General features: G+C 35.1%; 3 protein-coding genes across 7 annotated transcripts in view; 1 reads left to right on the top strand and 2 right to left on the bottom strand.

Moving 5' to 3' along the window:
• Positions 1–4314, bottom strand: part of LOC106169863 (collagen triple helix repeat-containing protein 1) — a 7462-nt gene extending 3148 nt beyond the window's left edge. Inside the window, exons 1-3 of one of the 3 annotated variants that reach the window (XM_087018431.1) lie at positions 3606–4314; positions 2514–2714; positions 2208–2302 (exon numbers count right to left, since the gene is read on the bottom strand). In XM_087018431.1, the coding sequence (XP_086874557.1) occupies positions 2208–2302; positions 2514–2646 (228 nt within the window). In that variant the 5' untranslated portion in view covers positions 2647–2714; positions 3606–4314. Of the gene's footprint in view, positions 1–2207; positions 2303–2513; positions 2715–2890; positions 2984–3605 lie in introns of those variants that run through there. The other 2 variants (XM_087018437.1, XM_013549500.2) reach the window with 2 other exon arrangements.
• LOC106169884 (WASH complex subunit 5-like) overlaps positions 1–8106 on the top strand; it is a 23566-nt gene extending 15460 nt beyond the window's left edge. For both annotated transcript variants that reach the window (XM_087018006.1, XM_087018010.1), the window contains exons 27-28: positions 6459–6546; positions 6830–8106. In XM_087018006.1, the coding sequence (XP_086874132.1) occupies positions 6459–6546; positions 6830–6889 (148 nt within the window). In that variant the 3' untranslated portion in view covers positions 6890–8106. The remainder of the gene's footprint in view (positions 1–6458; positions 6547–6829) is intronic.
• LOC106169841 (mitochondrial enolase superfamily member 1) lies at positions 7931–16880 on the bottom strand. Of its 2 annotated transcripts, none has more exons than XM_087018321.1 (16): positions 16539–16880; positions 15343–15445; positions 15034–15149; positions 14567–14653; positions 14334–14360; positions 14010–14050; positions 13364–13395; positions 12871–12909; positions 12599–12681; positions 12408–12442; positions 10274–10361; positions 9859–9993; positions 9482–9653; positions 9179–9278; positions 8908–8989; positions 7931–8530 (listed from the first exon to the last, which is right to left on the bottom strand). In XM_087018321.1, the coding sequence occupies exons 1-16, from the start codon at positions 16614–16616 to the stop codon at positions 8420–8422; spliced, it is 1329 nt and encodes a 442-aa protein (XP_086874447.1). In that variant the 5' UTR covers positions 16617–16880; the 3' UTR covers positions 7931–8419. The 2 variants fall into 2 exon arrangements, with proteins under 2 accessions (XP_086874447.1, XP_086874441.1); XM_087018315.1 differs by lacking the exon at positions 15343–15445 and adding an exon at positions 15874–15979 and having other exon boundaries at positions 16539–16876.
• Between the last annotated feature and the right edge of the window lie 3691 nt (positions 16881–20571).

Here is a 20571-nt window from a genome sequence, read left to right on the forward strand (position 1 = left end):
TGTGCAGGTTTTGTATCAGTTCAGCATTCATTCACACATGACTTGGGTTCAATCAGGATTTCCTGATAGAAAGAGCACCTGTTATAAACAACATTAGGACTCAAAACCTAACAAAAACATTGCATTTGATTTGGGGGGGGGGTGCAGCCTATCTGTATTAGTGGGCTTCTTCATATAGGGATCATTCCATAAAAAGTGACTGTACATTTTGTGTATTTTGATATTTGTATAATTGTTTTATTCAATGTATTTATTAATAAAACTTAGCAGAATTTTGAGTGCTTGCTGATATGCTCTTCATATCTGCATTGTTTAGTGCATCTTTTACTGATCAATATTGTTAAGGTTCCATCATATGGCCATCAATTACTTAGAGTGAGGATGATCCAGATATTTAGTGCTTAAAAGTCACTTTAAAATACCATTAAAACACGTTTATTACATATATTTTATGGGTTGATTTTATATCTTATCTTACATGTGAGACATTCAGTTAAGTTTCCATGCTGTTTTTTTGCAAATCAAAAGGGAGAGCCTTTGCCTTCTGTTTTACTTTTACAATAGTGTACCCAAGAAGAGAAATTCTGAAACTTGTGTGTGATAATCAAAATAGAAGGTTTAGTCGTGTCAGTTCCTACTCTCTCCACACCTTATCCCATAGAATCTTGTCCCAGCCATGTCCCATTACCAGTGAAGGGACATTGTACATGGTGGGTAGTTTTCTTTGTAAATTGTTTCTGGAAGGGCTGTGCTGCAACCTGTTGATGTATTAATGGTGGTCACCAGACAGCTAATGAGATAATTGGATAGATACAGCGTGGAAAAACTCCAGTTTCTTACAACTGCAAGTGTATCCACTTAGCTAAGGTATATTACTCAACACAACTTACATGCCAAAGGATGAATATTGGGATAAGATACAATGGACAAATAGTCCTATAACTAGACTGGTGTGTGCCCATTTAAATTGTTTTTAGAACCCCTTGTAGAACAGCAGATGGAAAGTTTGGTTTATAAACCCAAGACTTCTGGGAACATATGTGAGAAAATGACTTAGTAGTTGTGACTACTTGGGTTTTTTCACTATTTGGTTTTGTATATTTAAACCCAAATGTCATGTTGCTAAATTTTTTAGAATGGATTGTATTTATGTTTATTTAATTTAATTTTTGTGAAACAATGGGTATTACAGTTCAACTGGCAGTTTCACTGTGGGTTAGGGCTTTTTAAAGTACTGTCTTGTCTTTCCTGAATACTATTTCAAAGGTAAAGTAATTTTATAGCCTTGGGTCTAACAATATAACATTTGTTTAAATGATTAGATATCAAGAACGGATAAACTGCCACTGCCTCTTTTTTCATATTTTATTATATAACTCATCTGAAAACTATTTTAAAAGTGCTCCTGTTCTATTTCTATACATTTTGTTCTATTTCCATCATCAATCACCAACCACTTTAACCTTAAGATTATAACCCTCTCCATGTCAAAGGTGTGTGCATGGAGTGAGTCAGATTGAAGGTGGCTTGCCATCTTTCTTGTCTGCACCTCCATATAACATCTGGTTAGGTTGGAATTGACTGGCCCTGTGTGGTTAGTTGAAGAGACTTTGATAAAGATGATAAAAGGGGGGTTGGAGCCTACCCCCACAGGTGTTCTGTCACAATGTATTATTGATCTACTTTCATATTCCAAATTATGGGACAATGTACCTCCTGTCACAGTTGCTCTGTCACTTTAGGTTATTTAATCAATCAAAGAAATTCCCATTTTAAAAACTAGTGTGGAGATAACAACTATGCATGACCCCGTTAGGCTAAAGGTACATATGTTTGTGTATCTTGAAAGCATATAGATTATTTATTTATCTATTTATTTTTGAGAAACTTTCACGTACAGAACTGTCTTATAAAGAGGATTTCCCTTGTCATATAATGATTAAGTGCTTGTCAGTTTTAGTCATTTTATTCTGACCCTTTCCTCTTTGAGGACTTATTCTTATCAATGTATTTCAATCTTGAAGCGCTGTATTGGCTCAAGCACAAGACACTGTGGCGCAGGAACTGTTATTATATCTGCTCTAGTTGCCTAAAACTCCAGGTGATTAGTAGAACATTTGTTTTCTGATGAAGGAAGAGGCCCTTACGCAAGAAGATGAGTGAAAATCCCAGCATGTGACCTGTTGGGTGGATGTAGACTGACTTACCTTAAGAATCCCAGTATCTCTGTCCTCATTGAGATCTTTAAAGACATACTGACGTATATTCCTGAGAGGGCAAGAACCTTTTTCTCCCTTCTGGCCTTAAACATAGAAAGAAAGATATTCTTTTTAAGTATTTTAAAAAAGAGTAAAATAGGCATCTAGTCTTAGTAACAGGTATGAGGAAAGATACTTAAGACAGTATTTGAAGTAATATTGAACTCTGATTGTATATTCAATATTTTCAAATGGCAACTTCTTTTTAGGTTGTTTACTTTATAAAACTCCATCAAGTATATATTGATTTTTTACCTGGTTTTCCAGAAAGTCCTGTTTCTCCAATGTTTCCTTTTTCTCCTTTTGCCCCAGTAGCCCCGTCTTTTCCATCCCTCCCAGCCTGTCCTGATAGCCCGTCTCTACCATCTCGTCCATCACGCCCTGTCATTATGCATCTTTCTGTCTGCTACAAATGAAAATACCACTTTGTATCCCTGTCTGCACAAAGTTTTCTAGCTGGCACATTTGAAATGATAGAAAACAATTTTTATCTTAAAAACTTAATTTTTATTTAGGTTCTCAGCTACTGAAGAAAGTTTTGGATAGTAGGTTACTTCTGCAAATTTTCAAAATGTAAGGCAATTACCAGCAGGCAAAAAAAGCAAACTGATTCTAAATTATAACTTTTTAACCTTAAAAAATGCAGCAACAGACTTTGTCAGACATTAGATCAAAAATACACAAGCAACCTAAAAACTGCACCAATAAGAAAAAAACTATAGAAAACTACAATTTAAAGTAAGTACTATTTCATTAGAAGCTCAAAGTTCAGAATCATTGAGTTGGTGTCACACCTAAGATTTATTAACAGCTGTGCAGAAAGCCAGTATTTTTTTCTATTTCCTGTTGTAATTGATAGAACTAGTGTATCAGCCACTATGTGTTCCATACAAGTAGGCACACTGAAAACACCCAGGGTAGCACCTCAGTGAATTAAAATGGTAAATAAAGTAATTCCTGTATTATTATCCAGTGATGTAATATGCTATATTAGGTTATCCTAATGCATGGTATGACCTTTGTGGGGGATGTCTCAAAATTTGAGTGGTATTGTCTTTTTTCTTTGTTGAATAAAAATTCAAACCCAATCATGCAACTTTCAGAACTTCTACTACAGTCTGCATGTAATCAAGCAAATAATATTTTTCAGTGAAACACAAAATAATTTTTACAATTTCATGGTATTAATAGCACTTTTGAGTAGGATCCTTCTATATCATTGTGAGGGTTGTAAAAGAAATAAAGAAAGACAGAATGCCCCTTTGGTTACATTATAGCAAGCCATTTAAGGTTTTGAAACCTTCAATGTTCTGATGCCGTAAATCAATGTAAGCATTGCTGGCTTACCTTATCTTCTTTCACAACTTGTGCCAGAAGCACTGAACTGCAGCAAACAGTTAGCAACAAGTGACAGCCCTTCATTTTCGATCTTCAGGTTGTTTCCGCGATGTCATGAAGGCATCAGCTGGAGAACAGCCCCGGCAGCAGCTCTCGGGCTAGGTCCACCTCATCTGAGGTTTCTAATTTGGTTAAAGTTTTGTTTGAAAGCAGACGAATCACAAATTAGCCAAATGGAATATCACCGGGTATAAATAGACTTCCTCAGTTACAGCTCTGTGAGATCCAGTAGTAGGTTGGCAGACCTATTCACAAGTAAAGGTCCCTCTCCTTGGCCTCTGTTTTACTAACCGTTAGTACAACATCATTATCCAGACCCCAACCCCATTGGCTATCATCAGCATCACCTTGATCAGGAGGGCAGGCAGGTTAGAGGGATAATTTCCCAAACAATTATGAGAGGCTGATGACTGAAGTAGGACATTGTTCCCCTCACCCCTATCTAACCTCACCGATTCAGGGGAAATATCACAGACTCCCTCAAGCAACAGGTCGCCATGCAGACTTCTTTCTGCTGATTTAAATTTTTGGCAATTAATGACTCTTGCTCATAACTTTGTGGTGGGTCGATGTGAGAGGAAAAGAGGACTGACATATTGCCAGTGAAAAAGACTTGAAGTGGACCTTGTTTGTTGACCACTGGGGACATTGGAATGCAAAGTGCAGTTCCTAGTTTATTTTAAGATGACATATTTTTCACCGGAGACATTAAAGATTTGGTTACTGCCAGAACTTTTGTCTGTCTTTTCCTTTGCCCAGGGCCTAAGGAATACAAGTTTTGAATTCCATCATGAACATAGTGACTTTTTTGTCGTTACTTTTTTTTGTCATTGAATTTGAAATAACAATTTAAATCAAATCACTGGAGTCTTTTAAGTTTATTGCCTTACAATTACTCTTCCAGACAGTTATTGAGTCAATATTTAATGTCTTATGTTTGACCTCGCAGAGACCTTAGTGCCTTTGTTGTTACTGCACTGTTTAATCTTCTAAACATTTTACAAGTCACATATTCAATTTTCTGAAAAGTTATTGTGGCTTAGAATTTGTTATTCCGAATCCAATTTAAGCTCATTAAGAGGTTGAAGGATGTTTCTCTTTTTTGTGGGAAATACAAGTTGGTGCATAAACATTGGTGTCTGATGATTAATGATTGTGGATAGAAAAATTCTGGTAGAAAAGGATCAAATGTGAGACGTGAATGGGCAATATCAGTTTACTGCTTCAAGAACACCCAGTCGTGACAAACTAAATGAATGGGGAATTGTAGATAAACTGGGAAAGATAAAATTTGGGGAAAAAAGTTCCAAAGTAGACCTTATTTAAAATGGATATTTGCTGCATTAAGATAAGTTCTTGCATTTACCCTTACATTTTAGTTTGTTGTTTTATTATTACTATTTTTTTTCCATTCAGACTTACAGGGTATTCCTACTGATTTAGCTTATTGATTAGGATTATTTGAATTTATTGATTTTATATGGGTCTTAAATTAGGCTTAGCCATTTCACCTTATGTGACATTAAAAGTTAAACATTCTTGTTTAACATCATGTTCAGGCCACATTTTACCTCATTTGGCCTAGAAATGTGGTCAAATTATTTTTTAATTTGCTGTCAGCATTGGTTAACATTTATGTTAAGTACAAAGCTTTGTATGAATACCAGCACTTCAACTGGGGTCCTATAAATGAGAAAAGCAGGAGTAGGAATGCTGCCAAATAATAAGGGAAAGAGAACTTTTAAAGTGCTCCCTGTTAAACTGCAGGCATGGGGTTTCGGAATGAGGATGTTCATGTGACCAGTTTGTCTATCTATTCATGAGGTCTAATATTGTCAGGCCATTTCCTCCTTCACTTTTCAACCAGTTTCAATGAAAATTTCATATAAAATTACTGGGAGACAGGTAATTTCTTGCTTATTTTAAGCCTTCAACATCTAATGTGATGTTAAGTAAAACCAATAAACCTAAAATGATTGCCCATAAATTATCCAATTATTGCCAATTTAACATTCAGCCATTTCCTGTGAAAAGTTCTTGACAATATCTGAGTCACCCTGGTTTAAAACAGTAGAACTACTGTGAACAAGTTGTCAGCATTGTAATCATGTGCACAAAATACAATATAAGTAGATATTGCGTTGTCCATCAACGTTCAAATAGTTATAATGATGGCAGGGTTTTTTTTCTAAGGGAATATATTGTTTAGCTTGCTTTTTCTCAAGTGAAGTACAGACTTCAGGGTATCTACATGTAGGTTAGAAAATGGCACAGGAATTCCACATTCTAAATGCAAGCTTATGATGTAAAGTAATTGGTTTAACACATTTGTAGAGTCATTAAGTGAAGTATGGGGAATTTGTGTCAGATAACTAAAATCATCGTCAGCATTCCCTTCTCTTTGTTTTTGCCTTTGTATTTCCACTTAAACATTGTAGCTGTGTACTTGGGCATCCTTTTGGGTGATTTTTTCTTTGTTAATTTCTTTTACAATATATCTAACAAAAGTTTACTTGATACTATCTCAGCAAAAGCAAACAATTTAATATACTCTCTTTTTTTCTCTCCTTCAAATATACCGTCCGATTCTATGAGTCTGCCATGAGTGATGGCAAATGCCAGATATGATGTATGGCATAATTACTGTACATGTAACTATGCTTATATTTGAAATACGATCATCATGATAATAACATGGCAGTGATAATTGTTATTGATATTTATATTTAGTTATGAAATAATATTTTAAAATCACCAATATTATTATTATTATTATTATTATTATTATTATTATTATTCCAGTGCCAAAGTTCCAGAAATACCACTTGAAGCTCTTAACACCCTTGCCTTCCTGGAAGATTTTGTTCATTACAGTGGGATACAAAGAAAGGTACTTAATATCTGGGTCATGTAGCCAAATACTTAATTTTAAATATTTATTTGTATCATGTATTTTATAGACTTTTCATATCATTTCTGTTTATTCTTGTACAAGTCAAACTGTTAGTATAAGGACAAAATGAGACTCTTCCATTTTTCATGAATATACCCATGTATATATTTGTATGTTTATTTTTTTTATAATTAATTTAATTATCCAACTGATATATGTTATGTTTGTACTCTATTTTTGATATAATGTCAAACAAATTTAATTTTTTTACCTTTTTCAGACCCTAGATGCTTTTGTACCAGAATATATATTGGATGAATTTAGAGGAAAGGCACAGTAGAACTGGTTGATATTACCTAGATGAATGAAGGATCAGAAGAAACCATTCTTATTCAAATCTGCTTCTGATACAGCACCTGGATAACCCAGAACTAAGAAGATGCATAAAAAATATTGGAAAAGATACAGAAAAAAAAACAATATTTTTTCATGCTGCTTAAGTCATGTAATTGCCTAATGAAAATGTGGTCAATAAGTACTTGTCAACATATTTGAGTTGCAAAACATGGAATTAATATGAAAAATATTTCAAAGGTTTGAAGCCTGCAGATGATTGCCTGTTGATCAAGTGATGGTCATGTATGTGTAGTTTCTATTCAAGATTGCACATTTGAGAGTAATTTCCAGGCTATTTTGCAGTTAAACATCTGAGGCATTTAAATGTTTGTGTAAAATTTTGGAGAAAATAAGGTAAAGATTTTTTTAAATCAGTCAATGCATACACAAATGAGAGTAACCTCGTTTGGCATGGATTTCATTAGTCTGGTAAAATGGTTATCTCACAAGTTTTTCATTTTTTTGTGCACAAACTCTTGGGTGATTTCTTTCGTCCAAGACCAACTAAACACACGAAGTTGTATTTGAGTTTCATTTGTGGTATGTTTACCCTCAGCCCACCACAAAAGCACCTGCTCCGCAGGGGGCCATGCCCTGCCGAGATCACAGGTAGAACGTGGTGTGGGATGGTGCACAGGGCATTAGCTGCCTATTTAAGACTTGGGAGAAAGAGAAAAGCACGTGGAGCTTCCAAGTCAGACAAGAAGCCTATTTATATGTAATAAGACAGGTGTGCAAGAACTATAGGGCCTGATATTGGGTTGCTCACCAACTGTAATATATGAACATCTTGTATGAAATAGGATTCCGTTAGTAGTACTTATACATAATTTGGATTATGCAGATATGGTGTAACATTACGTCGCAGACCCTTCCTTTAGGGAAAAGTACTGGAATTCTTCTAGATTTTTTGTTTGTTTTGGGGGGAGGGGGGCATATAAATAAATGTGAGTGATACAAAAAAAAAATAAAAATAACACAATGATACAATTGTTAATTTTTAATTCATACAAAAATATCATAATTTTGTGTAATCTAAAATTGTTAGTGAAGTAATATTTTAAAGAGTTGAAATATTTTTGGAATCAGAATACTTTGAAAGCTATTCAGAGAAATTGGTGTAATTGTTGTCCTATGTAAATTAAATGCATTTTTACCCAAGATATCATCGATAAAAACTTACTGGTGCAATGTTAAATGACCATTGAATGTTACTTAACATGAGGATACAATAATTTGTAAAAATTCCAAATGATCTTAAAAATCAATTATGGAATGATTATAAACAGATTTAATTTGAACATTAAATCATAAGATATGTTTTAAACATGGGCAAGTTTTTCTTTCTTGACAGTATTTTGTTTTAATCTGACACATGGATTGTTCACTGATTGTCACATGCTACTCCTAGGCTCACTTGATGTGACCTTATTGCACATATATTTGACCAAGTACCAGAGTTCAAATTTTCTCTTCATTCTGGTGTGAACTTCCCCTCTGCAAACAATTTCTTCCACACACTTCCACTGGGATATTCATACTCCAACAAGGATTCCTCTTTCATCTCTGCACTGTAACCTGGATCCTAAAAACCATGATAAGATTTTTTTTTCAATGTCAGACTTTGCGATATCAATATTGTAGGAATGTTTTGAAGAAGTCTATGTAAAGTATGTATGGATGCCACAAACACATGCAGGTACACACAGGTAGGTAGGTATATATATATATATATATATATATATATATATATATACACACACACCTGTATATATATATTAAAAAGTAAAAACGTTTTACCTGTATGAGTAATGAGTAATATTATATATAATAAAAAGGAAAAAAGAACAGCAACTTTTTTTTGGGGGGCAAAAAAGTTGCTGTTCTTTTTTCCTTTTTATTATATATATATATATATATATATATATATATATATATATATATATATAATTCAATGCATACCTTAGGGACTGTGTAACACCCATCTTTAACTACACATGGAGATTTAAAGTGCTCATGAAGATGGTCCACATATTCTGTCACTCTAAAACAGAATGCAATATTATCAGATATTGTAAAATAATACAATGAATAAAACACTACCAAAATTTTAGTTAGTATGAAAAATACATATCTAGATACATTTATTTTGATAGTTAACAATAAAATGTACATATCTCATCCAAGTACTATCTTTGTGGAAGTGGAGAAAGAAAAGAAAAGTCTAAGTTGCCTGTTTTCCATGGAAGCTGACACACAGATGTAGTCAAAGATGCATAAATGGTTGATATATTCACACAAGCCTACTCCTCCACCATGCGGGCATACTGGTACTGCAATGAAAAACCTTATAGGGTCATTTTGACTGGAATCCGTCTAAATTTGAGATTTCTCACCCTTTTGTCTGTTTAACGTTATAAGGATTGAGACAGAAGATGACATCATACTGTTCAACATTGTGGTATGCCTCATTAATTTTAAGTACAAGTATGTTTTATCAAAATATGCCTGAAAAATTGAACCAAAATTCACCTACCTCCATACTTGTAAGCCATCAACAAAACCACCAAGATCTCATTGACTCCTCCCAGACGACAGCTGTCAATCTGGCAAAATTGCATGGCACCTTCCACGATAAACTGTTTGAACATGACACGGTTCTGGCACATTTCCCCTGTTGCCACTCCAATACCATAAGGCTTCAATGCCTGGAAAAAATAAGAGCAGATTTTTGGAATATCACTTTTAAATCATCATCATGATCAAAGTTTGTTATTTTTGTCTATTTTTTATCAATCCTTGTATTATCCATCAGTCATTGAATGGTACTTTTTTCAGGCATTCCCAAATTTCCTACCTTGGACTGTTTGATGTAACGTTATCTTTTAGAATAATTGGTTTTTTAAAAATTACTTTAGCAATAGCAGCATGTCCCATAATGTCATCAGGACTAGTGGGTTCCTCAATCCACAAAGGCTTGAACTCAGCCAATTGTTTCATCCAATCTATAGACTGTTGCACATCCCAGCGCTGGTTAGCATCTGTCATCTAGAAATGTTAAGAAATGCAAACGGGTCACAACTGTTACAAAGTACATCAAGATATTCATTGTCTGTGGGGATTTTAAATTTGTTCGTGTCTTGTGTAACAGAAATGATATGATTGTGCAGACATAATTTTTTACATTCAGTACTGGCCTTAAAACTAATATTACTTAGGTACAGACAATTTGCACTTTCTTACCGTTTTTTCACTGGGCAAAAAAAACATCTAGAATACAGTCACATCACATGTTCATGCACTGGTATCCCACAACATAAATACTTACCAAGACCTTGTCATATCCTATCTGTTCCCTGATCACTCTACATCTTCTTATGTCATCCTTTAGGTCAGCACCAACTTTCACCTTGAATCTGTAAAATTTCAGTGTAAAATCTTCATAAAATAATACAGATTTAAAGAAAAATAATAAAAATTTATGTCACTCCACCTTTTTTTATCATGATAGAATTTTTATTTTGCATTTCACATATTGAATTAAGAAAGGGGGCTTAAATTTGAATAAAGGAAACTGTATGCTATGTAATAAATAAACAAGGCAGCAAAGCTGTCAAATGTACAGACAAAGAACAGAAAATAAAGATGCAAATAAGTGAAAAATTAAATTTTCACAAAAAACTGTTAAATTGCCACAAAAATTTACCAAACAGACTGCGTTGCCTATTGAAGCTGTATGTTAGACCCATGTTTCTTTCCTGTAAGTTTGATAACAGGAAGTGACATGATTTCCCTTAAATGGTCATCATAGGAGCAGTGCCCAAAATAGGAGTTTCTTCAAATTTTGATGCAACATTACATAATGTTTAACAGCATAATGACAATCAAATGTTATTAATAAAATATTAGTAACATGGACATTCAGAAAATGTGACAAGCAAAAGTCTTCAAGATCATGGAACTTTAAAGTCACACCTTGAAAATGCCAATATGTGAAAAATAAAATTTTCACAAAAAACTGTTTAACTGCCAAAAAAAAAATAAATAAATAAATAAAAATACCAAACAGACTGCATTGCCTACTGAAGCTGTATTTTAGTCCCATGTTTCTTTCCTGTAAGTTTGAGAACAGTAAGTGACATGATTTTCCTTAAATGGTCATCATGGAAGCAGTGCCCAAAATAGGGGTTTCTTCAAATTTTGATGCAATATTACATAATGTTTAACAGCTTAATGACCATCAATTTTTAATTATAAAATATTTGTTTCACAGATATTCAGAAAATGTGACTAGCAAAGGTCTTCAGGCCCATGGAACTTCAAAGTCACGCCTTGAAAATGCCAAAATGTAAACAAGACAGCACTGTTCTGAAATGGGTTTATTTCCATTTTCAACACTTTTTTAACATAAAACAAAATAAACATTTTACTGCCATTTTATATGACCAACTAAGAAAATTGATGAGATGGGAAAAGTATCAATAGAACAGTGTTAAATGTCCAATTTCCTCCATTCTGAGATTCTGAACATAGTGGATGATTGAATCTGACAAACTGCAATGATATGAGTTTATTTCCATTTTTGACACTTTATTACACATTACATGATAACAAATTTACCATGTTTTTTACATGATCAACTAACAATGTTGTAAAGATGCAGGAAATATCAAACAAACACTTTTAGGCATCTTATTAGTTAAATAATGAGACTGTTAACATGCCTAATAATTGAATCTGAGGAAATGTGAAAAACAGTTTAACTTCTAAAATAATGGCCCGATTATGCTGATTTTCGAACTCAACCTGCGTTTTAGTAAGATTGACCACCCCTGTGAGTATAATTACAATTGGCCAATCCGTTTTTCTTATATTGTGTTATCAGTGTTGTATTTATATTGAAAATAGTGAAAAAACAGCATAAATTCCCTAAAAATGGCCCAATCATGCTGATTTTCGAACTTGACCTGCGTATTATGAATATTCATCAGTTCTGTAAGTTTCAAGTTAAAAGGTAAAATGGTTTTCCACTTATCGTGTTATCGGTGCTGCATATATGCTGAAAAAAGTGAAAAAACAGCATAAATTCCCTAAAAGTGACCTGATCATGCTGATTTTCGAACTTGACCTGCGTATTATGAATATTCATCAGTTCTGCAAGTTTCAAGTCAAAAGGTAAAATGGTTTTCCACTTATCGTGTTATCGGTAAAAGTGCACGGCGACGACGGCGCCGACGGCGCTGTCGGCGACGACAGACGCAGATGATGGCTATATGTACAGACACATCTGTGTCTGTACATAAAAAAGCAGAAATATCAAATGTATGTGTGACAAAAAATATCAAAGTTTTGTCTTACAATTTGAAAAGTTTAAAAAATGGATATCATCAAACTAGTTTCAAAATGTCTTGTTCAAAGACAAATTTTAAGTTTTAGCATTATTTACTCAAAAGTTCACCTACTTGGTAAATCCTTCTGCCATGGCTTCTTGACACAACTGAAACATCCCATACAAACATTCATCACTTCTTCTTATTATCAAACGTGTAAAAGATGCAAATTTTTCAATATCCTAATATTAAGAGGTGTGTGTAATTCTGATTTTATAACATAAATATGTATCTCACAAGTGCCATAACCCAAGTGGTTTTACCTTCTTTATCCTCTCTTCACTGTAACCCAACCAGCCAGCAGAGGTAGTATATGCAGGGTATCCCTTTGATAACAACTCCTTCTCTGTAATATATAATACCATTTTATCCAAAACAATTACCAAGCCACTCCTTTTTTTTAAATTTTAATACATATAATACGGTAGTCAAGTAAGAGGAGCTGAAAATCTTTGTGTGTAGGTAATCTTTAAAATGGCACTCCTTTTTTTGCATTTTTTGGGATTCACTTTTAGTAAAAACAAAGTTACCCTACCTCTTTCTGCTTTGGTAGACTGATTTTTCTTCAGTATTGCTAAACCAAAGAAAAAACATTTAAAATCAATAAAAATAACAAAAATATTCCAGAGTATTTTACTTATTTTTATAATTTAAAAATATGAAGCCTTCAAGTTTGCCTTACCTCATGCAATGTGATGCCATTAACAAACACCCCATTTCCATAGATAAGATCAACCTACTTTAGATCGACCTAACTCCCTGGGGGTTCATGCTAAATAGCTGTCAGCCGGGCAGACACGAAAGTTAATTACCCCCTTACAGCTTGTAGTAGGCGGGACGGACATTTAAGTCGGATTATCTGAAAGTAATCTAGTGAGACTCCCCGTGGGGATCGATCGATCTAAAATCTATGGGAATAGAGCCAAACACTTTACATTACAAATGTTATCCATGGGTTGTTTTAAATGTGAATATCTCTGATTGTTGTCATCTATCTTCTCTAACACATCTCAGGGAACACCACTCACCTATTGCTTCCTCTGGTGTGAGAGCATCTGACCTAATCATTAATAACAAAAGAAAATAATTTGTATTACAATATTAGCATATAAACACATCAAGATAACATTCTGATAGAAGTTAACCTGTGTCCTGTAGTATTGTCATTCATGTTGAACATTTTAAACTTTTCAATTTCTACACAAACTTTTGAAAGCATACCATGCATGGTGAAAGCTTTTATCCCAACAAAATTAACACCATTCAACATAAATTCAATGTAATTGGACACTAACAACATGGACACTAATTTTTTTAAAAAACACCTGTTAACACTCCAATGAAAGGGACCATGCAGATTGAGAAGAGCCAAGTGCTAGTAAGGCCGCGACCTAAATATGGCGGACCTACATGAAAGGAAGACTGCTAATCCTGTAATGGTCCCTCCACCTCTCACACGCCTCCCCACACGTCGTCCCTGCAGGGGCACAGTAATTAAATCTCGGCTCAATTCAACCAGTCGAGGGACAACGCGTGGGGAGGCGTGTGAGAGGCAGGGAAACCATTACAGGATTAGCGGTCTTCCTTTCATGTAGGTCCGCCATATTTAAGTCGCGGCCTTACTAGCACTCGGCTTTTCTCGATCTGAATGGTCCTTAATAAGTGGATACTTACAGATATCTGAAGTCCATTGTGGACACTAACTTTTCTGGTTCCTGAAACCAATACATGTTTGACAACTATTTATGTGGCAGAATAAAATGTACGATTGATGTCAAGGTACAAGTATGTTATTCGTATATATCCACACTAAACAGTTTTTTACAAATATTCAGGAGTAAAATATATTTTACACAGACAAGTATATTTCTAATTATGCTAAGAATATGCCATCCAGAAACATTAACCTTATGTGTTTATAAGAATTGAAACCATTTATAAGTATCTACTAATATCTAACAAGTATTTAAAATTACCATTGCTCATAAAATAACTTACCATATCAACTAAAAGTTTCCACAATGGCTGTAAGAAAATAAATTTCAAATGTTAAATAAGTGAAAATGCAATGGACTAATGAATTTGAAATATACTTATGTGGTCATTGTTGAAACCTAAAATGTACCCCAAAGACAATGATAATAAGATTTTTTTTCTATTTTGAAAAACTTTCAATGATTTTCGAGCTTTGATTGCCTAGTGTAATATTCTTAAACAGGTTTCATATATACCTTTCCCTCCATCTTGGCCCACATATCCCATAATGCATTAACAATCCCTGCCGTCGCCAGGTGAACCACACCCTTCTCTGGGCCAAGCTAAAAGCAAACAGACACTGACACTCGAGTGTTTATATCAATAATTGGAATCATTCAGTATCTCTTGGTATGTTGTTAATGACCAGAGAAATTTTCATCATTAAAATATGGTTCAGTTATTTTCCCAACAATGAGAGAGCTGCTACACTCAATCGCAGCAAACAGACACCAGATATAACCAGCCTAATCTAAGTCAAGTTTTAACTTGAAATCTTAAAAGATTTAAAGTTATTTAATGCTACCAGTATATCTTCATATTGTTTTTGATCTGAATTATGCATTCTGTACTAACCTGGTTATAATATGGCCTACTAGTACGTATGTATAAGTATCTAATATGAAAAATTTCGACCATGATAAATATTACAATCTAAACTTACCCATCGAAATTGTGTGTCATTCACCAGCTTCTCCCAAAAGACACCAAAATTGTCAAATATGTCTGACACCTTCTTCCCAACTACCATTCTGCCCATGTATTTTATGGAATTACACACTGCAAAACATCCAATAGTCAACTTTTATTTCAATTAGGAAACAATAATAAATACATTTTGTAAGGTTTTGAAAATTTTTTAAAAAAATTGTCATTTTCATTAAAAAAATGTCTCAATGTTTTTTGACAAAATGACTCGAAAAAGTATTTTCTTGACCTTCTAACATACAGCATTCATAAGCAGCTGACATACCAAGGTCAGTTCCCCTGCCTGCAGTAAAGGTTAACCCATGCCCCCTTAACTGAGTGTCTGTACAGATAACAACATAGGCACATGAGTAGTCTGGATCACCATGCTAAAACACAGTAATTCAAAACCCAGTCAGATATACAACAATGTGCTGTGTCCTCTCCTGACACTGACCCTGAGTAACCTGCTGACTGCTGTAGTTTAGGGACCATTCCCAGACCCTTTCATACTAACTGTGGATCGATCTACCTCCAAGGGTATTCTTGCTAAATTGCAATCAACTTAAGCTGCTTAGATGTTTGCCATGCCTACTGAAGCTGTTAGGGGGTAATTATAACTGGCGTTTAGCAGCTTCATTAGGCGTGTCAGACAGCTAAGCCGTTTAAGCTGAAAGCAATTTAGCGAGAAACCCCTTGGAGTTCCTCGGTATGGGAACCAAGTCTTATTAAGAATAACCAGGCACTGACAGCAAGCTACTCATATAGGGCTGACACAGCAGGAATAATGCACTGTACTGGTATGAGTGTGACATACCCAAGTCATTGCCTCTTCCAAGAGAAAAAGTCAATCCATGCCCTTCAAGTTTTAGGGAGTCTGTTTTGAATATAACATAGGCGCATGAGTAGTCTGGGTCTGCATGCTATAATATGGTAAAATTCCTATATGTCAAGTAAATATAATTAATCAATTAATTGATTGATTAATTAAATAATTAATTAATTAATTAATTAATTAACAGTGGATAAAAAACAAAATAAAACTAACAAAATTTAGATCTTAAATACATAATTTGGTGAAATCTTTCTTTAAACAACTTCATTTATTGTACTGCATCTGGCACATAAAAATAGCTTAATTTACAGCCAAATCTTCTACACATCTTGGAGCCATCAAACTCCATTCATACTCTGGCATTCATTGCAAAAATCATTCCACTCCTGCAAAGCCGACATACCGGTACACTGCTCAATGGTTTGACAAGCCCATGGTCATGTAGATGTTCAAAGTAGTACCGGTATCTAGATTTCATGTAATGCATTGTTTTTTGGTTGTTTAAAAAAACTTATTTGTCTAGCTGAGGTTTTACGATACTCCTTCCTTGCAATTGGCTTGTCTGTGTGTGTGTGTGTGTGTCGTGTGTGATTGTGTGTGTGTGTGTGAGAGAGAGAGAGAGAGAGCGAGAGAGAGAGAGAGTTTACCATGGCATCCGAACCATGCGCCTCCAATGAAGTTGGAAAGCGAACATCCTTCACGGTCAGCTCTGTTATTGTGGCCATGCTGCTTCGCTCACTTGTGGCTGCCTAGATAATAAGGATTATTAAGAACACGCCCCCTCACAACACACTACGGTTGACCCCGTTCCTTCGCTCACACCTTATACGCCCCTGTTGAAAATATTTTTACTCTAAACTACTCTAATGTTTTGATTTAACAGTTCAAATCACAATTCAGACATTGTTTTATATGTATCTAGAACACACGTTTGTATAGTCATTGTTGCAAAACTTATAAGTAGCCTCAGTTTCGTTCTGTCTCATTCACTGTCTCAAAGGTGAAAACGAGAAAGGTAAACACGTCTCTTCGCACATACACATTGGCTTACCACACAGAGTTTTTAGTGGATGATCCGGATGACATAGATCGATGACATTCATCAGGACGTAGATCTAACATCTTTGAACATTTCGAACAATTTTTAAAATTTCGCACAAACAGTTCTAATCGTTTCTGTTCTTAGGCTTCCGTATTAGACACGTAACAAGATAAGGTGGAAACCCAGCAGTCGGTTAAAAAACATTGAGCCTAATATAGTGTTGTCAGATATGGTTTATGATCTAAATGCTTTCAGGTCTGTAAGCGGAATTTTCCCCCCAACCTTCCCGGAGATTAAATATATATTTTAAGGAATTTTATGAAGTAGGCCTAAAAGAGATAAAGATTTCCCATAAAATTTAACAGTTGCCCCACCCCCCACTCCACATCCAAGCATTTTTTTTCTCAGCCTGCATCCTTGAATTGTAATGGCGTCTAGGACAAAATACGAATTTTAGCGTTGCGGACACGTATGAATTAAGTAAACGATTATGATCACGTTGATATTTCGCATTCAGTCAAATGTGTTACTAGCGTGGGTGTGGTCCCCGTGGTCCAGTATATGTAGAGTCCCGCATGGTACGGTCACAGTCCGGTCGAATTTAGAGTAGGCCTAATAAGTCACCTACGTGAATTATGCGCATGCGAGCAGCTTAGTTATAAAGTGTAAAATCAGCATTCATCGGAACATAATGCCATACAAAGTAGGCCTACAGGTTATTTGAGGGGGGGGGGGGGGGGAGCGGATGCGATGTCAACCCTTCCCCCCCCCCCCCCCCTCTTGAAATTCTAATTTCAAGAGGAGACCATTAGTGTGATTTTTTTTTCAGAAATCGAAGGTGGGGGGGTCAGGACCCCCATGATCCCCCCTCTAAATCCGCCACTGAAAGTTCATGTGCGACTTTGCAATTGTTACGGCGTTTTCTATATTTTTCGTATCTATCTTTTCAAATTAAAATTACAATGCAACATATGAATAAAACTTTAATATGTGGTTTTGAATTTTGCATTTGCTTGATTTGTTTTTTAGATTTTCATGAGTTCCATATGAAGTATGCATTTTTTGCGTCAAAATTATTTTTTTCTCGAGACTAGCCTACAGAGCCCTGTGTTTAAACATGTAGTAGGCATATGTCTGTGTAGGACCAACATACTAGTAAATTCAACAGTAACTTGAAATTTTGTCATATTGTGTAGTAGGCCCTACATACACAACTTAGAAATAAGACAATTAACAATATAATTATTCACAAAGAACATAGAAATCCCTTAAAATCAATATGTAAAATTATTTCATCTGTGATCTGAAGGAAGGAACACATGTGATTGGGCTTATAGATTAAGGATAACCCTAAGAAGATTACAATTATTACACATGTTCTATAAATAGAGGTTTTCCAGTGTCTCACAGTCCATGTACTCATCGAGTAGGTACATGTACTAGGGGTTCAGTAAATCTTAAATTTATCTTGGCTATGATGACTGACATTCACCCATGAAATATTTTCTGTGCACCACTGACTTTAGAGGCGTGTATTATGGGTGAAATGCCTACGTATTTGAACTCCACAGTTAATTCGGGACCTGACTGTGACATCCATCCACCTGTTCCAGTTGACTCTGACTCAAGCGTCACTCCTACGAGGTGCTGGTGTTATGTGACATACCTCATCACCTTATTCTGTTTCCTGGTAATGATCATAACAATTTTCAGAAAAATACGAACCCAAGGCAAACTGTGTGCGACTCCCGAATTATACTCAGTAATTTTGCCTGCTGTTGACTTTGTGATACTATTAACATCATCTAGACGGTGTATAGGCCTACGAGGAGCAGAGTTCAGAGGAGTGTATTCAAGTTTGACTGAGTTTCGTTCCTGTGCTTCTCGCCTTAGCGATTCCGCTGTCGGGTGGGGTTCCCTCATTTTGTTCTTAGCAATCATAGCGCAAAGGTATTTTTTGTTGCAGAGCCTGGCGAAAGCTTCCAAGCTATCCAGTCCGCGGACAACTGTGCGAGTTTTTCTAGTGACAACGTGCGTTTCACTCATTGTCGTCCTTCAGATGATTCAACTATACTTGGAAAGTGTGCACAGATCTAACAATCTGCTGGACTGGGTGCAACAGTCTGTAAAAGATGCTGGTATCGTCTTTACATTAAAGAAGTTATTCGTTCCTGGGATTGCGGCGCTCACCCCGCTTGCAGTAATGTTGTGTTTGTCAGCATTATTTTGTTCAAGGAAAAAGAAAGGACTTGGTTTGAAATCACTTTGAAAAGAAAAATTCTGTACAATCTCCATACCACATTGCTTCTGTAGCCGCGCCTTTTCCCAAAGTGAATATAAAAGAAAAATGTTCCACATAAAAAAAACTCACAAACAGGGCGCAGATATGTTACAATGCAGTCAACAGGATCATGAACAGTGCAACTTGCTTCTGAGGAAAACGAATGAAGAAGGAACAAAGCAGTGTCAATCCAAGGAATCAGATAAACGATTCCCCAAGAGCGTTTTGTGGAAATACAACAAGCTTCCTTGGGAATCCTTAACCTCGCAAAGAGGGAGTTGCGCTGATTTCTTTCCTTTGAATAAGTGAGCAAATTGAAATCAAAAAGCCAGTTCAAATTGTTGTTAGACAGATAACTTAGCCATTTATTTTTCAATAAACTAAATGCAGTCACACTAGCCAAATTCTTTACGTTGGTTAAGAAACTGCTGTAAACTTTCTGTAAACAGGGTCGCTAGACCAAATTTACATCAGTTTTTATTTTCATTTTTTTAACATATGATGTTTAACGGGCATATGAGCACTTTCTTTCTTTCTTTAAATATTGGGGAGGGGGGGGTCAATCCCTTATGTTGGCGATTATTTATCGTAAAAGCAACAGCATTAAGTTTTGACTAGTTATAGTTTTTAATACACTAATTTCAGTTAGAAAAATCAAAATTAAGGAGCGGCAACCTACTGTGAACGTGGTTGCTAGACGAAATTTACATTAGTTTTTGTTTTAATTTTTAACATATGAGCTTTTTTTCTCTTTTTTAAAAGTATTTTAGGGGGTGTCAACCCCAATGTTGGAGATTTTTTTATCGTAAAAACAACAGCATTAAGATTTTTGTTGGGTCAATTAAATTATTTCCTCTTACCAGACCAATGTAAAATTGCATTTTTCCATTAGACAAAACATAGTACGCACGTTTTCCTCAAAACTAGGGTCGGGCGGGCTCGTTAACCAAATTTTCACTGGTGTCTCAATGTGAAGTTATTTCTACCCTTTAGCATCGCGCAAATACAACATGATTTTTACTTTCAATGTAATTACCGAATAAGTATCAAATATTGTAAAAACGAAATGACATTGAATACTCGGTAGTTAAGATAATGTTGAGCTAAATCAAAAGCCTTTCATCTGATACCAAAATGTAAATGTAACACAAATTGAAACAAATATTATCTTTAAGTCTGTCATTGAAAGCGGTTGTCACACCATTGGAAATGTTAATGCCAAGTTTTTACAGTGGTTATTTACTTTGAGATAGTATTGCGTGAAAGGTCTCGTTTTTTTCTTCCCTAATGTTTGCTCTTTCATACAAAAATGATGATGGAAGTTTTGTATAAGAGACGCAGAAAAAAAAGAAGAAAA

The sequence above is a fragment of the Lingula anatina genome, chromosome 1 (genome assembly GCF_051362555.1).
Source record: "Lingula anatina isolate TDL-2025a chromosome 1, LinAna3.0, whole genome shotgun sequence".
Lineage (NCBI taxonomy): Eukaryota > Metazoa > Brachiopoda > Lingulata > Lingulida > Lingulidae > Lingula > Lingula anatina.